This window comes from Camarhynchus parvulus, chromosome 1A (assembly GCF_901933205.1).
Source record: "Camarhynchus parvulus chromosome 1A, STF_HiC, whole genome shotgun sequence".
Taxonomy (NCBI): domain Eukaryota; kingdom Metazoa; phylum Chordata; class Aves; order Passeriformes; family Thraupidae; genus Camarhynchus; species Camarhynchus parvulus.
The window spans coordinates 17,994,864-18,021,951 of NC_044586.1; the positions used below are offsets into that span (position 1 = coordinate 17,994,864).

At 39.7% G+C, this 27,088-nt stretch overlaps 1 protein-coding gene across 2 annotated transcripts in view; it reads left to right on the plus strand.

The window, feature by feature from the left end:
- Nucleotides 1-27,088, plus strand: part of SCUBE1 (signal peptide, CUB domain and EGF like domain containing 1) — a 196,158-nt gene that overhangs the window by 43,804 nt on the left and 125,266 nt on the right. For both annotated transcript variants that reach the window (XM_030959460.1, XM_030959461.1), the window contains exon 4: nt 8,808-8,942. In XM_030959460.1, coding sequence (XP_030815320.1) covers nt 8,808-8,942 — 135 coding nt within the window. The remainder of the gene's footprint in view (nt 1-8,807; nt 8,943-27,088) is intronic.

The following is a 27,088-nucleotide window of genomic DNA, read 5'->3' on the forward strand; positions in this document are numbered from 1 at the left end:
ACGTCTGTCAGTATCTGCATGAAGGGTGTCCTGACAAGGGCTGGGAGCCAGGTTCTTCTCAGTGATGCCAAACAGCAGGTTGAGAGTCAGTGGGCAGAAACTGAAACACAGGAAGTGTTCCATGAGGAACATCAGGAGAAACTTCTTTGCTGTGCAGGCAACTGTGCGCTGGCAGCCCAGAGAGGATGTGGAGTCTCCTTCCATGGAAGACCCTCAAAAGCCATGTGGACACAGTCCTGAGTAATATGCTCGAGGATGACCCTGCCTGAGCAGAGAGGTTGGATGATCTCCAGTGTACACTTAAGTAAGAATTCTTACAGTTTTTCCTTAAGAAATTGCACGGTGTTATATAGCTGTTAGAGAAATCCATTTATGTGTTCCCAAGTGCTGGCAAAAAGAATATGCAGGTCTGATGAATTTTACAGGGAAGGCAGAGTTAAGGTGGTTGTTTGTTTTGATTTATTTTGGGTTCTTTGTTTGTGTTGGCTGTACACTACCAAGCCAGCTCCAAACTTACTGAATTCTTGCCTTCTCTACATAAATATGATGTTCCTGAAGTCAGGTTTTTTGACTGCTGTTGCTTTTCATCGGTAATTCCCAGCTCAGGGCAATGTTGGTCTCTCTTTATAAGAGGTGAATGTGGCTGATGTGTCCATCTATTGAGTTGCTTAGCACTAACACAACTTACTGCAGCTTACATGTTCTAATGGGTGGCTGCTCCTTAGCTGGTGCACAGGTGTTCCACTGTTTTCTTAAACCCAGGTAGTCAAAAAAACCCCAACCAACCAGTCCAGCTTTGTACTGTGTGATATAGAACAGCTGTGTTGAGTAGTAAGGTAGTGTTGCCATTTCATATTAAAAAAATTACTATTTGCTGTAAGATCTTAAATATGTTCCAGGTATTTCTGTCCAGAGAAATCAGAGAACATAATTGTTCTAAATACTGGGATTTGTGTTGCTCACGTTTAGGAGAGTGGAAATGACGAACTCATTTCCCAGGTGGCAAAAATGCCCATTTGCCCAAACATTTAGTGCCAGAGGAAGCATTCATTCTCTGAAACTATTCAGAAATTGAGGCTGTGTTTATAAAACAGTTTTCACCAATGGAGATACTTTCAGGAAAATGTAATTGGTTTGATATGACCTACAGGAAGGATTTCAGCATTTTTCTGTTCCCCAAAAGTTTAATGAGTAGATATGTGTCTGACTAAGCCAATTCACCTGAATAAGCCAATCTTTTTCTACTCCTGCTATAGTTCTCATTGCACTGTATTGAAAGTTGTGCTTGAGGCTCTCCCATTTCTTCGACTTTTCATGGACCTCAAGTATTGTCCATACAGAGCATTAGAATGACTTCATAGCCTACTGGGTGCTGCAGTGTTGAGGTTAAAATCACTCATTTGACTCTAGAGAGGCCCCTAACTGTGTTACTGACAGATAACAACAAAAATCTTTAATCTAGCCATTTTCTAGGCTCTTATTACCAGACCTCAGGAAGGAAGTACTTCATATTCTATAGACCTGGAAAATCTTCCTAACTTGAGATGGAGATACTGTCTCACTTTCCATGTCAAGTTTCATGACTTGTTTAACCCAAAAGAAAAAAATCTTTTTTCGTTATTGAAACAATAATAACAATACAACAAGAACAACAAGCAGTTTTGTGTTAACCCAAACCAGATTTTTCTAATCTTTAGGGTCTATAAGTAAATGTAAAAGGAAGCAGGTATAAGCAGTCATTATCCTCGAAGAAGGATAATTCAGTTCAGTCTGCAGCAGTTAATGATGCTGAGGAAAAAGACAAAGGGGCATATGATAATACACTAAATAATTTACTTAACTTATCTCAAATTTTTCCTTCAATTGATCTGGACTGGTGCTTGTTTGTATCTGTAATTAGCTTCCCTCCACAAGTTTATGGAGTAATGTTAATCCAGTGTTTGCCACTTGGAGTGCCTACATATAACTAGATGTCACTGGGAACTGCAAACTTATACTGATGGAGCTGTGAGTGTCTGTGCCTCACAGAAGAGCTTCATGCCTAGCTGAAGGCTGCTGGCATTCCCTGGACAGTGGCACATATGAAAAAAAGTGTGATCAGATTCACACACAATTGTCTTGAAGCCTGAATCAAAAGAGTGGATAACATGAACAAATAATTGAGCAGGAACTTGGGTGAGTTTAGACACTGTTGTCAGGAGGCCACCTGTGAAAGCATAGAACTGTCCCATTCAGGGACTTGGATGTTTATTTTGGAAATGCTAAAAGCTGTGAAGAATGTTTTGGTGTCTTAGGAGGAGAGAGAGAGTGGTGCCCAGTTGGTTAAGAAAGGACAAATGGCATCAAGAGAGATGAACTTGATGCAACATCCACACAATATCTATGGAGCTGTTATCTTCAGCTCAGCAAGTGGGCAGCAGTCACATGCAGGAGAGTTAAACTGGGAGTTATATGTGTGTTTCCTAGGCTGTACAGAGCAAAGAAGTCTCTTGCAGCTGCATTTACGCCGTGTTTGCCTACTGTGAAATTTAAGACATCCCACTGTGTGTTGGAAAATAACTACAGAAAAGATTTGAAGCACCCTTTTCAAGTTGTGCAGGCAAACAAGAAGCTCAGTCAGTGGGTGCTGAGTGGGAGTAGATAGGTGATTGTAACCCATCAAAAGACTGAATTCTCCAGGACAGATCGCAGCCATCACTTTAAGTGTTCTATCCTTGTACATATGAAAAGAGTGGTTCTAGGGATCAATTAATTCATCAATTATTTAAGAATGATTGTAGTATTCATCACCCAAGAGCATTCTTGTGATTGTTTCTTTATGTGTCCCATCTGTAAAATGTGCTTTATTTCTTGGGGAAAGGTAGTTTTCACACTTTTTGTTGGTTTGGGGGGTGTTTTTTATGTCTAGTTGAGTAAACATTGACTACTGTAGGATCCCTCTTCTGCAAGTGCATCTTTTCTCACCAAGGGCTCTAGTGAGTATTTTTGCAACTGTGGGAGTAAATGAAGCATTGAATTCAGAGCTGTGGTGCTCTTTCTCCTTTTCTTCACCAGATTTTTCAGTTTCTGAAAGGAGGGGACAAAAGTAGAATCTAGCTTCATGTGCAAATGACAGAGAATGCAGGCCCAGCTTTTAAATTTTTGATGAAGGCTGATTTCAGATCTTCTGGAGATACAAATGCTGTGTACATAGGTAGCAATGTCTCTTGCCTCTAATACTCCTCCCTGCATGCTCATATGAAGTCAATCTAAGGAAGATGGTTTGGCAGCTCTTGCAATTAGCAGTGATTCTTGTTTCCATGGCCCCCTCAGCTGCTGGAAGGGATCACCCTCCCTACTTTCGCAGCATGTCACTGCTTGTAGGAGCGTTCCAGCAGGAGCACCTGCCTGCAGCCTCTGATCTGATCCCACTCCTACATGCCAGATTTGCTCTTTGGGATTACATGGGTATCTTGAGATCCCATCTTCCAAGACACCCACTCCAACAGAGCATCACGGTACTTGGAGGATTAGAGAAGTGAGAAGAGTGTGTTCCAAATGCTGCTGTCATTAAAGGTTAACTCACAGAAATGAACACATTTTGTTTTAAACATGATATACTGAAGTGATTTGAATTGTTTCTGTGATTATCTTATTTGTGTGTTGCTGTGCTTCAGGGTTCAGAATAGATGAGAGAGACGGTACGAGGCTAAGGGGGATTTGTAAGATGAAGAAAAATGCAGAAAAAGCAAGTAGTGAATGAATATTTACTCTTTCTCAGAGTAATGGAATCTGGGGGCATTCATCCAGACTATGAAGTAGCATTTTAGAAATAAAGAAAAGTATGTCCTTTTTACAAAACTTATAATAAAATTAAATCTCATAATTGAATTGCAGAAGTAATTTCCCCATCATGTAGGGCTCATTGGGGATTAGAGACATCACGCAGGAAGGACCCAGCAGGACAATAGTCTAGGAAGTGATTTAGGAGAGTTGATAGGTGTGTGATGCTGAAACCTGGGAGAACATATCTGCAATGGTATTGTCCCATCTTTACAGTCTTCTCCTGAGTATCAGCTACAAGGACAGTTTCAAAAATGCTGGGCTAGGTGTGATGTGGTATAATTATGACTGTAGTAAATCCAACACTGTGATTTTTAAAAATTTTATTTAGACTTTCAGCCAGCTGTCTGACTAGAAATATTCAAAATATAATGATTTTAAAATTCCAGAATCGGGCACTTACATTTTCCAAGCCTGTGGTTGCTAATATTTTCACTTACAGATGCAATATATCCCAAGTGGTGTTTTGTTGCTAACATTTGAGACAAGTCTGCAGTATTGCTATCAGTTCTTCATCTCTCTGTCACAATGTTCTGCACTGGTTAAATAGGCATCTAAGAGATATCTTCCAAAAGTTTCTATGAGTAGCTTAGAGGAAAAAAGAATAGCAGGATCAGCTCCTTAAATCATGAGTCAAAATCCTGGTTTTGGAAGCCTTGGTGCAACAGCAAGTACATTTTACTATGGCTCTCAAATGCTTTGGTGATTTTGAAGACTCAGATTTCTGAGGGTCTTAAGCGTTCATGAAAATGCTGACATAAAAATGTCAGAAGGAAGGAAGGAAGGAATAGAAGATCAGGGGAGGAAGAAAACAGTGGACATACTGTTCCTGGCATTGACTCTGTGTAGTGTTTCCACTTCTGTATCTTCCTGCTTGTGGTTTTGGTTTCAGGTACCCTTAGCAGACCTTTCTCCCTCCATGGTATCCAAACAGGACACTTTGCTGAAAGAGCTTCTTTAGGCCAAACACTGCAGGAAGCTCTGTGCCAGATCAGGGTGAAACACCAGTGAAGTTAATTTGAAAAATTAATCAGATAAATTAAATGAGAACCTGAAAACATTTGTTTATTTAATACATAAAACATTCATCTTTATCAACTGTAATATTTCCTACCCTTTGATACTGTTCCACACTACTACTCTCCAGAGGATCTCATCTTACTAAGGTACAGAACACAAGTTTGATTGTATGAAGGCAGTGGGCCAAAAAGCCAGAGGTCTTATGCAAAATGAAATCTGCATTCATTTGCATAATGCTTCTGATATAGAGATATAGATATAGCTACATATGTATGCATTTATGCAGCCATTATCTCTCTGTCTCTGTTGAAAGATCCTTCTCCTTTCCCAGCCTTTCCCTAAGCTGGCTCTTGCCCTTGTCCTTGATGAGGATTGGCCACTCTGAAGTCCAGGCACTCCTCTCCCTGCAGACATAGGTTTGTCACTGGTCTAAATTCTGCAGCAGCAATTCTTGCTTTTGTGCTGGTGGTCGTCTGAGCTGTTTATTTGTGCTGGTAAGGAGCAGCTAAGAGCTGTGGAAATGGAGCTATTTCTAGGTGCTTCCAGCAGCAGTTGTCTTTGGCAAACAGAATCACAGGACAGTTCTTTGTGATGAGCATTACAGAGGATGGCTTAAGGATGTGTATTCACTCTATACTAGTTCTTCATCCTCTTTCTGAGGATGAGGGTTGGAGTAGCCATGTGGAATAACCATCTGAGCTCAGCTCAGGTGAGAATAATTTAACATTCTTTAGTGGGTTTGGATTGTAAAGACTTGGTGAAATCTTCCTGCATCAGTTGGGTTTTGGGACTCAGCTCTCCTGTGAGCACTGGATAATGTACTTTAGGAACCAGCACACTATCAGGTGGGGAGACCAAGCTGAAACTTTTGTCTTATAAGGAGGCTGGGATATGGATTTGACTTTCCATACGCCAATTTAAAGGAATGGAGGCTTGCTCCTTCTACCTTGAGGCTGCCATCCTCAGAGAGACAATCTGAATGATTGTCTCCTGACAATCCTGAATGATCAGTGGTACCTGATTTTGTGTAAAAGTTTATGAAAGAAGACCTGTCTATTGCTCAAAAGAAGAGAAAAAATCTGTTTCATTAAGAATAGAGTAATAAACCAAGTAAGATTTGTATTTGTCCTTAATAAATTTAAAAGTTTTTAATATGGGTTTAGTTGGGGCTTAGAGTAGGTGTTTGAGTCACTTTTATGCCATAAGTGACTTTTTTCAAATCTCCAGATTTAGGCCCTGGGGTGCAGGTATAAACTGTCACACAGAGTTGGCACCAATTAAAGCTCCTGAGAATCTACTCTCAGTTTTTTAAAAACAGTCAACAGCCATGTTCAGCATGTAGAGAACCAGCAAAAGTGGAGCTAAAAAAAGCTGTGTTGAAAATCTGACTGCTTATTTTGGTGTTTATGTGGAACTTAATCGCTAGAAAATCTGGTCCTAAATTCAGTCTCATCCATGTTGCACTACCAATGTTTACACTTTCAAGTGGATAAATTGAGCTGCACTGAATAAGAATTGCACAATGAAAAAAGAAATGGGCCCTTGGGCAGGTATTTCATTTATGAGATTTGAAAAAATTCAGAGACCTTAAGGAATTACTCTGCCAGGTCTACCAAAGCTTGAGCTTCTTGGAGTCAATGGAGTTCTCTTGCATAACTTCACAAGACTATTTTATGCTGTTCTCTCAACTGGGTTATTAATGAACTGATAGGTTGATCATAAAGTGACTTTATTGGAAAGAAAATTTACCAAGTGAAGAATTCAGTAAATATTTTCCAGGCATCCATGTCCAATAGATTGCTTGGTGTGGTGAATAGTAAGCAATACAGCCCTTTAAGACTGCAGTAATTCAAAGTGCTTCAAAAAGTCTAACCCAATCTCAGGACTGAGACCTGAGAACATGTAAATCCTGCACCCTCAGGCCAAGATCCATTGCAAGGCATATCTATGGTGTAGAATATTCCTAGATCCCAGCTGTTTGCTTTCTTCAAGTCCTTCATAAATGTGTACTAAAATAATTTTGAGAGTAGCAATTGAACACAATTGGAAGAAATTCCCCATAGAAAATCTCTTTAAAGAGTTTTGATTGTAATAATTTTATTCTAGCATATGGATTTAGGGCTTAGTGAGAAATTGATCTCATTATGGAAATGGTAAGTGATTAGCATTTGCTATCAAGAGCAGAAAAAAAAGTTTCCAAATCATTGCATTCGTTTCAGAGTATTCATGAGAGTTGAAAGGCAACTGTATGAGTTACTTTGTGATACCATAAACAGAGCTCTGGGAAGACCACATACTTTGTAGCATAATTTGGGGTTTGTGCATGTACCAGCTGAGACTTTCCTTCAGTAAGGGCTCAGCTAATTTTCCGAAAAGGAGAATCTAGATTCCAGACTGCTGTTCTGAAGGAGCAAGTTTGAGTTGGCACTGATAGGGCAGCAAGGTCTGCTGACTGACAGAGGAAGGGTCTAACCAAGAGTATTTATTTATTTTCCTTCTTGTGCAGGGGTAGGCAAGGAAAGTCTTCACTTTCCCTTTTCCTACACACTCCCAAAATCTCTGATTGGGTCGTGAAAATGTTCACATCTGGAAAAGAGGAAGAACTGAGGGCAGGGGGGATTTTGATACAGAAAATTTGAGTTGTTAGCACTTAACTTTTCCGGGTAAATAAAAAAAAGGAGGACTGTCTACACACTTACATTGTAGCTCAAGACAGAATGAGACTGCCTGGTTTCCCTGGGTGCTGCTGTAAATTACCCCAGAGCTTTTTTCTCTGTGAGAAAGAGCTACAACTGCTGTCACATGAAGGCAGCACAAACAGCAATAGCTGAGCAAGCTGCTGGAGCTCAGGCCCAGCCCTGCATTCAGAGCTGCCTGGAGCTGGCCTTGCTTGCAACAGTACCATTGAGAGCAGCTTGGGTTTACCTTACTGTGTTGTGGCCACTCCTGGTGGAATTAATTTCTGCAGGAGCTATGCCAGCTTTTCTGAGGTTTGGAGTGTTGTGGATCATTTACCTTTGTTGTGGTTTTTTTTGCCTCTTCCAAAAATAAAATGAAAGCAAAACACACACCAACTCCATTGCCGACATGTTGGCACATACTGTGAAATATCTTAACTGGCTGAAGAGTCTTCATAAAAAAGGAAAGCATGGAATTTTCAGGTGGCAATAAAAAAGCAAAAAATAGATATGACTCATTTTCATGAGCAAAACAGGAAAATTGCAAAGTTGAAGGCGGGTCAGATACCTAATAGTGGCAGTGCTGATACATAGGTATCTGTTAAACACTACAGCCTAAAAACAGTTACGCCAAAGAGAAGCGATGGAGCATAGGCCCTCAAAACAGCCAGTAGCTAATGCTGCCTTTGTGGTTTTATATATTTGCCTATTAAAATGACAATACAGACATAGAACATTTAGATTTAAGAAGTCTTCTTTTCACTAAACAACATTAAACAAACTGACAAAGTAGGGGGTTATGACTCCAGTAATTGAAACATGCTGTTCTGTTCAAGACCAGAACTCTATAAAGACTCTTTTCACCCAGTAATACCCTTTGTGTTTGCCTGCTATCCATACTAGAAGTTACTGTAGACCTGAAGTATGTCTTTCCAAGTGAAGTGGGAATGACAGAGTGCAACAGCACACTTGGCAGATGGGGTCACAGCCTTTTTAGGTTATTCATGTTCATTGTGCACTGGAAATCAATTTGCAGCTCAGAATACATGAAGACTTAGGGAGATTCCTCTCCCCACTGTTTGGGGTTTTGTTTTGGCTTTTTTTTTCACATCAACTTCAACCCTAGGATACAGGAAAAATAATTAGAGGGATTAATTTGGATTAACTAATTTGGGTAATCTTCATTAGCTTAATTTACAGCGTGCCTTTTTGTGTGTTCCTCACTCTTCAGATTTGTATTCTGAATCTGTGCATTACCTTGAATTTCTTTTTCCTTCTGTCTTCTAGATGTTGATGAGTGTCTGGATAACAATGGAGGGTGCCAGCAGATTTGTGTGAATACTATGGGCAGCTACGAATGTCAGTGCAAAGAGGGCTTTTTTCTGAGTGATAACCAACATACCTGCATTCATCGCTCCATTGGTAAGTTTTCAGTGGGTAAAATGTGCTGTTTAGAATAATCATGTTCAATCAGAAAAGCTGAAACTTGGGGTTTGTTGGGTTTTTTGTTTTTAAATCTTCACAGTTCTCAAAATCATTTTACTGGTTGGTTGGATTTGATTGATTCCTCTGCTAGCCAAACTTGTAGCAGAGCCATAAATAAGACAGAGAGACAGGCTTTGGTTTGACACACAAATTATACTTGGTTCACACAGCAGACTCTTTGTGTAGCCAGAGACAGATTTTCAAATAGTAATTTTCTGGTTCTGAGTTTCCAGAACTTAAAAATCTGTTTATTGGATAATGGTGCACCTGTGTTTCACCTTAGAAAGCATGGTATCTTAACTCCAAACAAGCAGCTTGTTACTTCTGTAAATTACACAGATTGTGGGGGTTTTTTGCCAGTTGTGTAGCTCATTAGTTCATTGCAGACTGACTGCGGCTGATACTATATTGCACTGGATTTTCTGTGGTTCAGCACCCTGTCCTTGGGTGGATTAAAAGTCAGTTTCTCTGTTGCCTATGCACTAGCAATAGAAACAAGGAATCCCTGAAGAACTGTGGTCCTTGTCTGCTGCTGTTTTGGACTAGAATAAGCAGCTTTCCTTTTCTATGGATGTCAGACATGGAAGACAAGTTTGAGTGGAAAGGGAGAAAAGAAAACAACATAGTCATAAATCTTGGCAATTAAGTGGATTCTCTCAGTGTTCATTCAGGCTTCTGTGACCCTGGAAGCAGTGGGAAGATATGCTAGCAAACTCATTTACCAATAAGCAATACAGAATGACAAAGTAGCAAGATGAGACTGGTGATCAACAGTGCTGTAAATTTCAAAAGGCCACACAAATGCTTCTGAGCTATTTTTAGAGACTAATGCTAACCAGAAAATCATGCTTGAATACAGAGTATGAGTTTAGTCATTCTGTTGATAAGAAAGCAAAACGTTGTTTTGCTACAACGTAGCATCTCAGAAATGTAGATGTGTTTCTGGCGCTGTGTGTCTGCTTAAACAGAATTGTAATGACAAGTAGTGATTTTGACTTTCAGAATCATGAAACTATGGAATATATATAACTGTGGAATATATATAACAATGGACAGGTCCGCTTTTTAGCATGATTATTAAGTTTAAGTATTTTGATTATGACAAGAATATGCAATTAAGCTACATGAACCAGTGCATGTTTGAGGTTGTTATCTAATAGGGTTTTTTTGTCATTCTTTAAACCTAAATTGTTCAGATTTCTGTCCACCATAAAGGAACCCTGACACAGAGATATCCAACAGAGCAAGGAATAGCTGCTGGAGGCTTAATGAAAAGCACTTGCAGAGTACTGCACTACAACCATTATTTCAATTTGCACATTATAAAAATTCCCAGCTGTAATAAAAAAAGAATCTAGTTATCTGAGATGGAAACTAATGAAATAAATGAAAAATGAGACTCTAAAGGCAGAAGTTTATTCTAAGGAATAGTTTCATGGCAGGAAAAGGGTGTGCTTTTATGGCAGTGAGGATTACTAGTTTGTCAGAAAGACTAGGGGAGTGGATTTGAATACTGACTGCTGTGAGCATATAATAAATATGCATGGAAAATATATTTGTGTTAACTTGTTTACAAAGAAAATGTCATAGAAGTCATGGATGTTTAATTTGAAGCATTATCTTAAAATTGTTTTAGATCTGGAGAAAACCAAGCAAACTACCAAATAGACAAGTGGGAATTGCAGTGTATTTTATGAACAAATGGTTTGCAACTTCTCAAAAGTAAAGTGTCAATTTACAATAACAGCAAACATTACACTGCAGTGTCATGATCCCCTAACAGAAATACATCAGGTGGGTATGCTGGAGGAAGGAACTGAGATGAAATGATCTCTCTGACTTGCCAGAGGTGCCTGAACTGCAAACAGTAAACATGCATGGTGAGAAAGCAAATGACTTTTTTAATATCTGTGTTTACTTGCTTTCACAGCTCTCACTTGTAAGCGCTGCTACAGAAACTGTTGAAACACAAAAATACACGTCAATGTATTTATCCAGAATGGTGCCAGGGCTATATTGTGACTGTGCCTCTGTTGATAAACAGGGCTGGAGTGGACAAAGGCACCCCATGCAGCCAGCACTGCAATCCAAACACGAAGGCCCTGACTTGCCAAAGCCCTTTAGTGAGTTCGTTGACTTTGTGCATAATAAGATCCATTCATTGCAGAGTGGGTGCATTTCTATCTCTGTAAAATGCATGTGCAGTCAAAGAAGGTTGGTGTCCAGAACATTACCTAAAGTCTCTCCAAGGACTCAGCTAGTCTCAAACCATTGGCCACAAGGCTCTTCATGCAGTTTGCTGCCACCTTTCCCCTCCTGTTTTCAAATGCCTTGGGAAAAAAGGCAGAAGCATTGCAAGGTGTTTAGGAGATGATTGGAGTTGCAATGTATTCAAAAGTGGGGGAGCAGCACCGAGCCTAAGGATGCCTTGTCTGCAGGCCCAGCTCACCCATCTCAGGCACCAGCAGAGCTGGTACTGATCACGTGCTTGGAGCTCACCAGCACATTCAAGTCATGGTGTGGTTTCAGAGTTTAAAAAGGGCTTTGGATGTTGAGAGTAGAGCAGAGGAAGGAATACATCCCTTTTTGCACTTAGCAGGCAAAAGAATGGTGTCTTCCAATAAGAGACATCCTCCTTAAAATTGAGGGCTGCTCTGTGAATTTTCTCTGCTTACAGAGATGCACTGTGCTTGTCCCAGTGTTTTTGGGGTGTTTTGTGTCGATGTGCTCCTACCCACAAGTTGTGGTTAAAAGCATATTGCAGCTCATGATGGGGGTTTGTGTTCTTGTTTCTCAAATGACACATTGGCTTGTCATCCAAGAGTGTTATTATCTCTTGTAGACAAAAAGGATTAATGATCCACAGAGAAATAATAATTTTATACTAGTGGGAGGCCAAGCTGACATTAAAGTCAGAGCAAACCCTGGTGTCCCAGCATTTGCATTGTTTCACTGTCTTCAACTGATTTCTTTTGTTTAGTCCCAGTATCTTTTGGGAGGATGCTATGCCCAGTACAACTTACCTCATTTGTTTTTGCATAAAACTTAACTTTGCTTTGCTGAGTCAGATTTCAGTGCTAGTTTGCTCGCAATAATGTTGGCAAGAACAGGGAGAGAGAATGGTTGGGAGAATAGATTGTAGAAGTTATGGAGAACTTATCAGTTGTTTATCTTTGTATATCTTAATTGCATGAGTGGGTATGAACACTGGGAATCATAACAGAGACAAGGTTGCATGTGTTTCCTCATGACTTAAAGAGAAACCTGAATTAAACAGGTGTTACTGACTGTATCATCTCCAGCTCCAGAGGGAGCATGTGTTTAATAAATGTAGAGGTCACTATCGTACACTAGCTGTGACCGAGTCAGGTTAGTGGGTTACAGCACGTTTTAACTGAATTTGATGATAAAACAAAAGCCCTAATTCCAAAAAAGCCTTGGGGGCAGATCCTTAAAATCCCAATTTAGGAAAGCTGGTGACAAATCTAAATTGGGCTTAAAAAGTATTAAAGTAGACTTGTGCCTGTAGGTAGACAGACAAAATGGACAGAGTGCCTGTATCTCCACTGAAGCTCAGAGTGAACTCAGCGAAGGCTTGGGTACATCCCATTTGTGTTACAACTACATAAGGCATTGTGGGCAGGAGCCCTGGCTTCAAACTGCCTCACCTACCCAAATTCCCAGCTGAGCCCCACACCCAGGGGCAAGTCTCCTAAAGCACAAAGGGTTTTTACCTACAAGCAACATACTTCAGGAGCTCTGTGGCTAGGAATACTTCAGCCCCTTTAGATTTCATCCCTTGGATGTCTACATCTGGCATAGTTATATTAATAACTATGTCTTATGTCTGCTCATCATTCACTGCCAATGGTTTTATATAGCAAGTACCAAGTAGGCTGAAAAGGCAGGTGAACTAGGAGTGGCAATTACATGTGGAGATGAGAAGAGGTGGAGAAGTACCAGGCTATAGAAGGCTGAAATCATGGTGTTCTCATCAAGTGGTGAAAAAGCTTTTTACACAGTTGTCACTGTCACTTTCAAGTCTGTTAAACACTGCTTAGCAAGGAAATCCTTTTTCACCTCCCCTTATCCCATTAGCCTTAGCAGAGTTAGGGAATTTGACATAAAGTCAAGCTACCACAACTTAACAAGATTCTCAAAACCAGCTTATCTCTTTCTAAACTTAAAGTGTAGGTTTAGACCCATAGGAAAAGGAAATGTGGTAAGCCACGTTGTCTTGCACTTGCTAAGCAAGCCTGTGGAATGGTTTATCATGCTTTTGCTGATACACAGAAACTTGTTAAACTTGATTATGTGTTAAACCCTTGTTAATTTTGCAGTAGTAGCATAGGAGTCCATTGGTCATCAAACTACTGAGTTTCTTCTTCTGAGGATTACAAAGCCATCTTTGTTCAATTTTTTTCCTTCCTATTTTCCAAGATTTATTTTTATTCTTCATGTTTTCTCTTAGTTCAGTGCAATTTTGTAGTGGTAGAATAATGTGTTAGGACTCCCTGGGAGGAAGCACTGTGCCCAGTCACTGAAGGAGGTATTACAGTTGGGATTCTGGGATTCTTTATTCCCATCTCTGGTGCTGATCCCTTGTGGGGCTCTGGGCAAGAAGGTTATTGTGACTCAGAATTTCTGCAAAGCACTTTAGAGGACAGAGGTGTTTTTCTACAGAAAGCACAATAATCTCTTCATATTTAAATTCATGTGGAAGGGACCTTTAAATAATTGTTGCCAGCACTGTTCCAGACTTTGTGAAGTACAAGTTTCTCATCCCAGCTATGAAAGCTCTTCCATGATGATGTAACCAGTTAAATTACTCTGCCTGAACATGCTTCACCGTGGCTACCATGAGTGCAGGCATCCCATTCACAGAACAATCCTATTTGTCTTTTTTAATTGGAATCCTAATATGATTGTAAAGGAATATATGTAAAAAAAAAATTATAAAGGAAATCAGTTCATAGATAAAATAAAAAGAAAGCATTTCAGACAGCAGCAGTTTTATCTGGACAAACTTAGCGTGATCTTGGAAGCCTTTTCCTAAAACTGCACACATTATGACCTAAGTGTAATTGAAACTTGTCTCTTTACGTGTTCCCATGATACATTTAGAATAAAACATTAAATTTATTATCTTTCACAGATTATAGGAGATATAGATATAGAAAAGCTATTCGAAATCTCACTGTGCCCTGTTAGAAATGTATAACTTTCTAAAACTGTGTATAACCCACGAAAATTATCAGGATTCTTTGCTCCTGCAGCCTGTGTGGAGGGTACCTTGTATTTTCTTTCTCTATTCCTCTGGAATAGAAAGAGGTTTTAGTTTGTCTGGAAGGAAGATGCAACAAGTGAAAATACCTCCTTTCATACACAAATGATTTATGACTGGGACTAGTGAAATGAAACTGGTGTAAAACCAGTTTAAGTGTAGCCTGACTTAGGTTCAGCTGTAAGGAAAAGCAGTAATCATCATAGAATCACAAAATCAGTTTTAGGTGAAAGTTTAAGGCTAGATGTGATAGTAAGTAGTCTCACAGGATCCTAGAACAGCCCAGGTTGGAAAGGACCTCCAGCCTTCTGTGGAAAAGGGAGCCTGAATGAAAATAGTGCCCTGTCTGGTCACATCCTGAAAACCACCATCAGCAGAGATAGTGATTCCACTATGTCCCTGGGGAGGTTGTCTCACTGAATGGTCATTCTCATTGTAAAAACTGTATTTCTTTGGTCATAAGATTGACAAAACCTTGGTCAGTGCAACTTGCAACCATTGCTCTTTATCTTTTCTCCCTATGGCTCCTTGCAAAAAGAGAGCCTCCGTCCTCTTTGTAGCTGCCCTCTAAGGACTAAACACTATCAAATAAAACTAAGCCTGTCCAAATAAAACTGCAAAAGCAGAGTTTTAAGTATCAAAATTCTCAGTACTATTTTGTTGATTTTTTTCCCCTTAGCTTTTCACATAGGACCTTCAGTAAATGTCAGCTTAAATGCTTAGGATGGAGACAAAGGCATGCTACTTTTGGCTTACAAAAATTTTAAATGCATCTGAAACCTGAGGCTGCAGTCTTCCATTTATATGTAAGAGAATTGAGGTGTAAATATTATAGTATCGTCAAAGACTGTGTCTGGACTGCAGGAGAGATCCCATCCATGAGAGCAGCTGCAGTTCTATTGCTCAGAGGAGTCCAGACAGAAACCAGGATGTGAGAAAATGTTATGTGACATGAAATCAAGATAGATTTTCAGTATATCCCAAGTTGCAGAGTTAAATACAGCCAAGTAAAGTTGATTGCAGTCCTGTGTTGAGTTCCTAGGGACCAATTCAGATTCATATCATACTTTCACTCAGCAAAATGGGACCAAGTCTCTGCACATTCTGCTTTGGTTTTTTAGCTCACTTGCCTTCCAAAAGAAAAATCTTGTGTTTCAAAATTTTCTGGGACTTTGAATTCGTTTTAATTCAGAAAGAAAACCAAATTTTGTTGAGTAATCAATACCTATTGTTGCTTTGCTTCAGCTGAGATTGAATGCACTAGAAAAGTAACAGTTATGAAGATACAATAGTCAGGAGCTAATTGAAACTCAAAGAAAAAGTCTCCCAACACTCAGGAACAAGAGCAGATGTCCAGATTTTGCCAAAATCTGGAATTGAATTGCAAGAGTGTTGTCCAGAAGCTGTGCTTCAACAGGTACCAGATTTAAGAATACTGATCAGAACAGGCATAAATATTTAAAAAAAAAAACAGAAAACAAATCAACGCTAAAAAAATCATAGCCAAGATGAGCTAGGAAACATCAGCTGGTAGGTAATCTAGAAGTCATATGGATATAGTGCTTGAACAGTAAATGCACAGTTGAATATGACTAAGTGATAAACTAGGACATGCAGGTAATTTCTCAGTGAGCAAGAATCTGAAATAGTTTAATGGTACAGTCATTGTTTCTGCATGGCTCCGTCGCCAGTGCCTTTTGGTGTGGAAAGGATGAAAACTAAAGGGGGAAAGTTAAGCTGGAGGCGCTCTTGGAAGGAGCAGCTGTTTGAAACAGCCTGCAGCAGCATGACAGCCAGCCAGCTTGCCAGGGGCAGCACAGGATTTGTAAGTCAGATCAGAAATCTCTCCACACCTGTGTGACAGAAAGTGCAGCAAGCAGGCAGGAGCTCAGCAGCTGAGTGACTGGCAGTGCTGACAGGATGGGAAAACTACATGCACGAATGGGAAAACACACTGGAAAGCAGGACCTTAAGAAAAAAATTTAGAGAAAATAGGCAAAAGAGGCTTTCACACTCAATCATTCAATAGCATTGGAAGTGAACCAATGTTCTGTTCATACTGTCTACTTTGAATATAGGAAGATTATACTAAATAAAAGAACTGACATGTTTTTTAAAGGCCTCTAGCATCCAGTTGACTGAAACATCAGGTAAGAAAGATCTGGGAAGAATATTAAGCCAGAGCGTACAGGAAAAAAGCTTGCATCCACACATAGCACAACAAATGGACTCTGTTTTAAGTATATACCATATGTTCTATTTGTCATGTGTCTTTCTCTGAATGCAGGGCCTGCTCTGAGTACTATGTAAAGATGCTCAGCATCTTTCATACCTGCTGTAGTCAATGCATGGCTTGTGTTTTTCACTGTGTAGAGAAATCAGTCACAGACCATGTGATATGAATAGCAAATACCTGTTCATAAAAACTGTTAGCCTCCTGTATGTGGCATGCATTTCATTGGTTCTATTAATTATTCAGTTCCATGTAGTTGTGTTTGAGGTTGCTCTGAGCTATTCTGAATTAATTTAGGAGTTAATTGAAATAAGAAGGGAGATGCATATATTTAATAGTCATGTATATTTTAAGCCTAAGAATACTTGCATGCTTTGTTAAATTTTATACCTTAGAAGTCACTGTGAATGCTTTCATAGCAGGAACTTTGTAGGAACACCATGAAATATTTTTAAGAGGAAACAAAAAGAAGGGAGTGAGACAAAGGTATGTCAGACAAACAGAAAATAAGAGGAAGAGGAAGAGAAACAGCCAGCCAAGTGGGAATGAGGTGAAGAGGAGGAAAATAGATAGAAAATGAAGAGTGAGAAACAACGTAAGGTGAAAATCCATACTTTTTCTCTCCTTAATTCCCCGTCCCACCAGTAACATTTCTTTCCAATATCTACTCCCTTAGAGTTTTCATTTAGGTGACTTCTCTCTTGAATAAGCCACAGTATAGTCACAGGACAGTCATGGTAGCAGTGTCTTTGGAATCTTTTTTTTTTTCCTCAGTGGAATGGATTGTGTGCTGAGATTGCAAAGTCAACCTGCAATCATGAGCAACTCATCAGGATGATTTCCCTGCTTTGCTGCTCCCAGGATTCCTGAAATGCAGAAACAGAGGTGTTAAGTGTAACAGGGGGAGGAGAGCATCTGAACTATGTTCATTATTGATAAAAGCATTGAGCTTGTGCAGCAAATCAATTAACCTAGGGTTTGTGCACCATGCATAGTATGACTAATCATTTTCCAAAGGCTGTGCCTGATTTATCAGGGCTGAGAAGCTGCAAGTAATCTTTCTTCTCTTGTTCCATCATAAAACATTCACCTTGGGGTAAAAGCCACAACACTTTTGGCCCCCTTTGATATGGAGTACCTTCTTTAAAAGTTCTCTGTGTTTATAGCTTGCTAAATCACTGCACATGCCATGTAAGCCTGTGTTATCCACTTCGGTGCTGCAAGCATTGTGTTACACTGCTGATTTACCAGAGCTGGCAGATTTTCTGCCTACACTTTACATGGGCAGAGGATGGGAAAATAGCTGCTATCTTCAATCCCTATCAAACTGCAAAGTGCTAGAAAGGCCAAAGCTAAGAGCCTTCTTGCTAAAACATTAATTTTTAACAGAAATCCACATGATCAGCGCTGACATTTCAGTATTTAGTGTAATGACAATTGGTTATTTAAACTGACATTTCTTTGTAAGGCTACAAATGCCAAGATGGGGAAGCAGGAATGTGCATGATCTTATGCTGTGTATTTCTTCTCCTTCTGCTTCTTCAGAAGTGAACTCCTAATTACTTGCTTTTCTAATCACTAATTGGCTAGAGGATATCGCAGGACTTTACAGAAACTACCTCCACTCTGAAAGAGGACCTACACTATGTGCTGTAACTTACAGATGTGAGGGACAGAAAAGTTAAATAATTTGCCTAGAGTTACACCAGAAGGCTGTAGAAATCACAAGAACTTTCCAGAAAACCTGTGAAGGGATCATTTGTCAGTACGTGCAGTTTAACTGACACTGTGTTGATTTCACCAAATCTGTTTTGTTAAGCCGAGTGTCTGTTTTTATGTATGCTCCTACTATGAATAGAATGCAGATACCCTGAACCCCATTCTTTTGGTCTGTTATTTAATTTATCTTTCATCCCTGATGCACTTTAACATCAGTGATTGATGAATTATGTGTACATGTTTGGAGGTCAAAATGTAGCACAGGGAACCCAGTGGATAACAGTGGATATCACAAATCCTGTTCTCTCCCGCCTTTCCTTCCCACATTTTTGTTCTCTTTGTTCTCTATTGGCTCAGTGTTGTAAACTGAATAAATTCTGATGGTATCAGGCATCTTGACTTCTCACTGAAATTCAGGATGACTGCTGACTCTCTGCACTGTGCCTTTGTACTGGGAAGGCAGTAAAATTGACATTGGAAATTGAGAGGTTCTGAGAAGTGAGGAGGAATACAACCACCTGAACAAGCCAACAAAATGTTGCCAGCATTACTTTTGAAAGAAGTGTATTCTCTCACTAAGCCAGATTTTGTTCTCTGAAGTAGTTGATTTTTCTGTGGGGGCAGCATTATTATTATTATTATTATTATTATTATTATTATTATTATTATTATTATTATTATATACTATTATTATTACTATTACTATTACTATTATTATTACTATTACTATTACTATTACTATTACTATTATTATTATTAAAACCCCAAACTTCAAACCTCTGAAACATTTAGGCATGGAGACATTGTCCTTGGCAGTGTGTGGAAGTGGTGTTTCGGCAGCCTTGTCTGCCTCTGTGGGTGGCTGTTTTATGGCACTGAGAATCCATGAAGCCTCACATCGGGAGGAGAGGCTGTTGCAAGGAGCAACTCAAACATGGAGCCTGATTTGCTGGGTACAGGATGGTGCTCCTGGTAGTGTCTCTGAATCCAGTTTCCTTTCACAGATGAAATATTTCAGTATTGGGGGAGCTTTGCAGGAAAAAAATGAGGAGAACAAACCCAAAGGGTCCTGCTAGCTCTGCTGAAGGGTACATCCAGGCAGTGCTGGAGGTGAAACTGGCCTGGCTGAGCAGCAGCTGTTTGTCTGCCTGCTCTTCTCCAGGACTGGGATTCTGCTCCTCACCTTTCCAGACAAAATGCTTTCTGAGCTCCCTCTAAGCTTCCCAGGAAACGCTATCATTTGGCCTAAATGCTTACTTAATGGTTATTTAATTGTTCTGCTCTAATCTGAGTCTGAAAAACATATCATAAAAATACAAACAAAACTATAATGAGCTGTTTTAAAGCAGGATTTGTAGTTTCCTAAGTTAATCTGTGTCTCATACTTGACTCTTGAGTAGTACATTTCCCTGGAGATTTATTTTGAAAATGCTGCTTGTGTAGATCTAAACAGGACTTTTGAGCATCCGGCATTATTTCAGAATACCGTGTGCTGTTCAATCTTCCTAGAATTCCCAGAAGGAGATAGTGAACTGTCATTCTGTGCTGTCTCTCAGAGAAGCTGACCACTTATTGGCCCAATGAACACTGAATTAATCTGGAGGATTGCCTATCAGGAGCTGCCAAAATGCTCCATAAAGCAGTCTCACAGCAAAGTAAAATGCCAGAAAAACAATAAAGTCAAAGAACACCAGTTGTAATACTCAGTAATTAGAGCCTTTAAAAGGATCTTAAAGATCCTCCCTGGTGGGAGCAGAAGAGGTCTTTTGTGGTTTTTATGTTGTCTTTGTTGGTTTTATGCAAAAGGGATATTAGGTGACTAAAGGAATTTTCCTGTTGTCCGGACTGTGGATTTGTTTAACCTAGCTCTAGTGTATATGTAGTAGCACTTCTGAATGTCCATCAAATTCACTTGTTCCTATTAGCTGTCTTATTTATATGTCATTTGGTTAAATATATTTGGGGTTGTTTTGTTTCTTCATTTCCTCCAAAACGCCTGCAAAGGGCTTGTTTTCTCTTAGTGTGTTTCATGACTCATTTCATGGAGATGCTTCTGTGCTGAGCTATACAAAGTTGAGCTGTCTCAAAAACAACTTTGTAATCAAAAGTGTGGCTGTGTTGAAGGACATCTCATTTTTCCTTTTTCATATTTATTCTCTCTTTGGACTTCCACAAGTCCTATTTACAGGCAGAACCAGGTTTTCCTTGCTTTCCAATACGGCATGATGTCAGGAAAATCACTGCTAATTTTTTCTGCTTACTTTGACCACCAATAAATACCACCCAAATTAAAATCCATGTTTAGTGTTTAGCTGATGCTTTTCATCAAAGTATAGAAATCAAATACAGCTTTTTATCAAGAAGAATTCTATTTTTTTGTGTTCTCACAAGCGCAACGCTATTGACTGCACTCTGTTTAGTCTTCTGCTGACCTCTGGCAAACAGCTTGTGGATTCCTAAGGATTTTCTTCACCTTTCTTTACTTAAATCATTAAAGCCAGGGATTGCTACAAACCAGATATGCTGCTAGCAGATCTCATGCTTATTTCCATGTGCAGTTCTGCCAATGCATCTCCATCTTCACTCATTCTATCTTTTCACCTCCTTGCTCTTTATAAGAAATGGAACACCAATTAGTGTATACATGGTGACTAGGATGAAATAATACAGCATTTCTAGCCTATGAAATCTAGAGAGGCCAAAGACTGCTCTAGTCAGTGCTGTAGTGCTCTCTCTGAAGTGGAGATGAGATCCAAGCCTGATCAAACTGGTTCTGAAGCTCACAGAGTCCCAGCAGTTTCAGTAGGATTTGAACAGGCATCTCCAGACTGTGAACATCTGCCAACAGCAGAGATTGAATCAGAAGGTGAAGCAAATCATCATTATTTCTTTGGGTTGTACCATTGCTCAGGTAGAGAAAGTCAGGAATAACTGTGCTACAATTCACTTCCTGCAGAAAAAAATAGCAAATCATTTCACCAAACTATAGGAGAGAAGTGACTCTAGATTCTATACAGAGCTGTGAGATAGAGAGTAAAAAGCAAGAAAGAAACCAAGAGGTACTAAGTAGATTAAAGGCAATTCAGTCCTGAAGAATATACTTGCAGAGCAATTACACAGCCTACAACTCCCAAATGCTACTAATGATTATTATGTTAATAAGAGCAGGGCTATAAACAGGTGATGCTCTTCGCTTTGGCACAGAAGAGAGTCTGCTAGTGTTAGGGTAAAGAAACTATACTGTGATGCTAAATAAGCCTCAATGCACAGAAAAAGAGCAATGATGTGACAGCAGCAGTGTGGTTTGTGTACACATTGGATATTTCTCACCCTGAATGTGCCAGCAGAGCATATAGAGTTCTGAGAGAAGCAGGTTCTTCCACTTTCACACCACTATTGCCCTGTAAACATTTCATTCATCTCTGAAGTACAACTTGCAGATTAGACTTCCACTCATTGTGTTCTTGATAGCATTTGGTCTTAAATGGCTAATAACATAGGACTGCTATTTCAGGTGCCTCCACATGAAATCTGATGCTGAGTGCCCCAGAAAAAAAATTAACCATTTGTGACAGGAATGGGATCAAATTTGCTGCTTTGAGGAAGATGTATTTGCCTACAAATGTCCACTGTGTGTCTGTGTTAGGTGCTGGTCCTAGCATTTGAACAGAGAAGCAAGAGGAATGTAAATACTAGTGACAGTAAAACCAGAAATTATAACTATGCTTTAAAATGCTCCTTTTGGTAATATTGTTGTTCAGGATTTTGTCCCCTGAGGTAACCAGAAAATGTTCTGATCGCAGGTAACTTTTCTCAAATGGCAAAATATTCATCATCCCCATGCTACACCCATCCTTCCTGAGCAGCTCTCACTTCTCCCCTGACCTAGACCCTGCAATATTGCCTTCCAGACTGTGAATCACTCATCTCTCTCCCTTGTGCCCCCACCAAATGTTATCATCATACCCGCTTGAACCCTGACATTTGTTTTGTGTAAGCTACAATCCATGGCTCAGGCTGACATTTTATTCAGATTCCTCTTCTGAACTAAACTCAGGGAAAACACAGCAACATATTTTGTTTGCACAGAATGGCAAACTGTCTAACCATAAAAGCAAGTCCAGTAAAAAGTTTGGAAGTTTTTTCATAGCTAAATAGCCCTTTTGTATTTCAACTAGAAAACAAGCTGGGTTTGGTGTTTTTTTCTTCCTTTTGGCCTAGAAAACAGTGTTATACCACCAGTGTATGTATATTTAAAATTTGCATGTACAAATACACATGCATTCCGTAAATACATTTGCCTAAGCTATCCTTGAAAGCGGCTGCTGTGACCCCACTCCTTGCTTGCTATACCCAAGGGAGGCAGCATTGATTTTCTTCACTGAGTTTTGCAGGCTTTAATGAAAGCAAGAGAGAGGCTTGTGCCTACATTGCAATTTACTTTAATGTATGGGCAGTCTTTCAGACCTTTGTTGTTGGGACTATTCATGTGCTTAAGTGTTTTGCTGGATTGAAGCCACAGAGCAGTTAGCAAATTAGTGCACATACCAGGGTAGAGCATTCTATTTCTTCTTCCCAGACAGTTTGCATTTCCAGTATTTGTATAGGATATAGAGTGACAAGCAGCCCGTTTGCTTTATTTATTAAATTGAATGTCAAAAAATGGGATGTCTTCTCTGTAGTTAGTATTTCTGCATCACTTTCTGAAAGATCTTGTTCCCCTTTTCTTCCCATCCGAACTCCATTCCCTACAGAAAAAGTCTGGAGGGAAAAAGTCTGTGTGGTGGCTATCATTACCATACTTTATCTTCTGTGAAAGTAGCGTTGTATGCATGGTTTTTCCTTGTGGTATGTTCAGACAGTGTTAGAAAGAAAATTCAGCTGCCAAATTTTTAGAGTGATAGCGACCACAGGTATTCATCGCAGGCTGACTGAAGCTTCTCTGAGAGCATTTTCCTAATTCTGTTCTTCCAGCTTGGAGTATGGGAGAGTAGTTGTACATCTCCTTTGGAATGAAATTCTGACAGTAGCATTTGAATTGGAAAAACACACATTTCTACACAGCTTATTAGGCAACAGATGTGTTCTCACTTTGTTAAATTATTTGTGAGCTTCTATATTGATACTTCTTTAGCAACAAATTGATCAGGTGAGTAGAGGACCTCCACTCTCCCACTGGCACTGCTTTTTATGGCATGTGCTCTCAGTCACCAGCTCATTTATTCCACACCTCTCTTGTATTAATATTGGGTGGCTTTCTCAGAGCAAGGTCATATGCACCAGAATTCCACCTTGCAGAAAGCAGGGCTGCTGACTGCATCTTAGTTTGCACGTTGACACTATTTCCTGGCATTCTAGGCCTTTTTCTATCCTGCTTATATTGCTATCTCCATGCTTGTTGCATTAACTTTTAATTCCTGTGTGGACTAGTAAGCCAGAAGTTACTTTAAGACATGGCTATGCAATGTTTTCTCATGGTGCAGCTTCTGAGGTAGTTACCTATTTTTTTAATAGAGCACCTTCCATCCTGAAATATCCCAGGGTGCTTTAGAGGTGTGATCCAAGGAAATGACATTACCCCATTACCTCTGGACAGAGATGCTTGAATTTATGGGCAGTATGGGATGTTCATACAGCACATGCTGGCTTTTACTGGAAACAAACTGTGATGCTCCCAGTAGTGATGAACACTACAATCAGGTGAAGGGAATGAGGAGCTAGGGCTTGTTTTCCCTTCACCACTTCTCTGAAAAACAACTGGAACTCATCAAGAGGGTATATAGGTGGAGGCACAAGTCTCCAAAACAAAACAAGGCTTGTTATTGTAGAGAGTGGGAATGCTGATGTGCAACCAGGGTCAAAGAGTCAGCAGCAGGTGGACTCCTTGAAGAGGGAGAAGTTCTATATAAGAGAGAAATAAGGAAAGAGGAGTTTGTAGAGAAAGTGAAGGTGCAGGTTGTAACTACTCTGTAAGTAAAGAGAAGAAAATTGGAGCAGTAACTTGCAAGGGATATTATAGCAGAACAGATCTGGCAATGCAGTAGCTGTTGGCCAACATGACATTAATTTGGGAGCTGGAAACAGTGATCCTGATTGTTCCCATCCAACTAGAGATAAGTTATGGTTCTGTGATTAGGGACATTATCAAGAAAACCCAACAAAAAGAACACCACCTCAGGAATGCATAACTAGACTGGGATAAGAGAGAGAGTGGGATGAGTGATGTTAAAGAAATAGGGTGGGGGGAAGGGAAAATTCCAGACCCTTGCTTGGAAGTCTCCCTTGCATTATCTTCCCTTTTCCTACATAAGAAGAGACCATAAGTTCCACTATCTCTGTGGGTCAGCATGTCCTTTTCTTCTGTCCCAAGGGCCCTGAACAGAAGCTCCACTGAGATGAGGCAATGAAGAGATGGGTTCTGGGCAGTGTACATACTTGAGCAGTTGGGCAAGGGACCCTCCCTTGTACTAGAGGATACTTTAAAGAAAGCATATGCAATTTTCTATTTCCAGGAACCCACAAGATGCATCAGATTACTTTGATGAACTTTCCTACCCTCACTGGGATATAGAAGGGAGTAGCCTCTACCCTGGAAAGTTAGCATAAATCTCTTGGAAGAGGGATGAGTAGTTAATTTTTTTTCTTTTAAATTGCTCTAAATAGCCTCAGTAAAAAGTAAGTAGTGGTAAATGTGTTGTATTGTATGTAGTACAGTGCTCTGAGTTTGTTTAGCTACTGAAAAGTAAAGTGGGAAGTGTGAAAGAAAACATATCTGGGCACAGTAAAATCTATCTGTGCTTGTAGAAAGTGTATTGTCATATGCTGATTCATAAAAGTATAAATCCCTTCATATACCAACCTTATTCTGAGAATCCTGGAGCTTTCTGAAGATGGGCTGATATTAAGCATGTAAGGAATAGGTGGTAGAGGGGAGTTATTATCTGACACGGTGTAGGCATCGTGCAATATTTATACAATCATTAAACTCTGCATTGGATGGGTCATTTGCTAAGGTAATTTTTGCTCCTTGTGTTCTCAACTGGCCCAGTTGTCAGTACCATTATGACCAATGGGTCTCAGGCTTAAACAACTGGTGCCTTTTGGTTTTGAGTCTCTGATTATAAGTAAATGGATTTATTCTGGAATGCTCTGAGGGAAAAGGACTTACTGCTGCTTTCCAACTCTATGGAAAACACAGTCATGCTGCCTTTAGCTGTTCCTGCCAGAAGAATACAGGGACTGTGTGTAGCACCCTCCTGTGGTGTCTTGTGGCTTTTACTGCTACTTTCATTTTCTCCTCTGCTCCCTCTGTACCAAAGTTAGTGTCCTGATACTCACTACTTGTAGCTAAGACTTAGGACAGAAAGGCCTACCATAATGAGCAATTCATGTCATGCTGTCAGCTTTCCTCATGGGTCTTATTCTTATTTCTGGATACTATCACAGCTTTACCCCATTCTGCTTGAAATCAGGATTTTAAAAATACGTATTGCTTTAATCTTCAGGTTTCTGAATTTATTTAGTCTCATGTTAAGAAGGTAATTGAAAGAAGGAAAAGTATTGTGAAAACATAGGTGTAGTATGAGCAAATGTCCTTTATCACATCTTTTAAAATTCCTCATTCCTTTTTTCTGGTGGCATCCCTTTTCCTTCATTTCTCACCCCTTGTCAGAACAAGAAATTGTTATTCATGCTGAATTAAGTTTAAAGTCTTCATATGGAAGCATTCATCTGAATGGTTCCATTTACTCCAAAAGATGCACATTTCCAGGGTGCAGTCCAAGCAGCATTTGTCTGCTGTGATGCTACTCCATTCCATACATTCTACTGTATCCTAATCATCTTCATATATAAACCCTGCAGTATCACTCTGCATCATCAATAGAAGTTATTTCTATTGCAGGTAGCTTGTTTGTACTCTCATGTTTTCCACCTGATGTGTGTACAGGATCTCATCATTCATTTCCCCTTTTTCCATTCACCACCAGGAAGGATGTGTGTGTCTCTTGTGTCTCTGCCATAAACCAACTTTACCTCAGAATTACACCTTCATAAAGAAGTGATTTTTTTAAATTTTAGTTAGATCATTCACAGTAAGGACATTATAATTTCTCTGAAGATTATGAGAAACTGGGTGTAGAAGTCTTTTAAGATAAGCATCAGAAATTTGATGACACTTCAGTAGCAAGGCAATGTAGAAAATTGGGGTGATGTCTGATGTGCCTAATCTAGGTAAAGCACTGCAGTTTTTTGTAGTGTAACACCAGCATTCTGAAGCACTAGAGGTTTGGACCCTGGGTGTGTCACCCTGCTCTAGTCCCACTGAAAGAGGATAACATCAAGAATTACTGCATCCAGGCTCAGAGGCCATTTTCCTTTTTAGGCACAAGGAATAGGAGATGCTGTGAATTCTGCTGTGTTAGGGTTTACTTGGCAAGGAATGCAAGAGGCTTCTTCAGCTGGGGATAGAACTTACCAATTAATATTTGACTGAAAGAGCCTGAAGAGTGTCTGCAAGCCAGTCAGAATCCTGTGTCCATCTGCATCATGTGCTGTGGATCAGCATTAGTCCCACTTTTTCATGATGATACTTTTAGAGGCATAGCTGAAATGCACCAATGATATAACAGACTGCTGCTGTTTAAGCCTGTCATTCCTTCAGGTGCAGATTTTTTATTATTATTTTCCTTTTTTCCCCCCCTTTTTTTTTTAATGGATAAGGTCTGCTACCTCCATAATAAAAACAGACACCATTTTGTATGGGTTTGGAGAACAGCCATACCAAAAGTAGGTTGAACTGATAGGTTTTAAACTCTTATCTGTGAGAGAATGTTCTTCCTTTTGTAT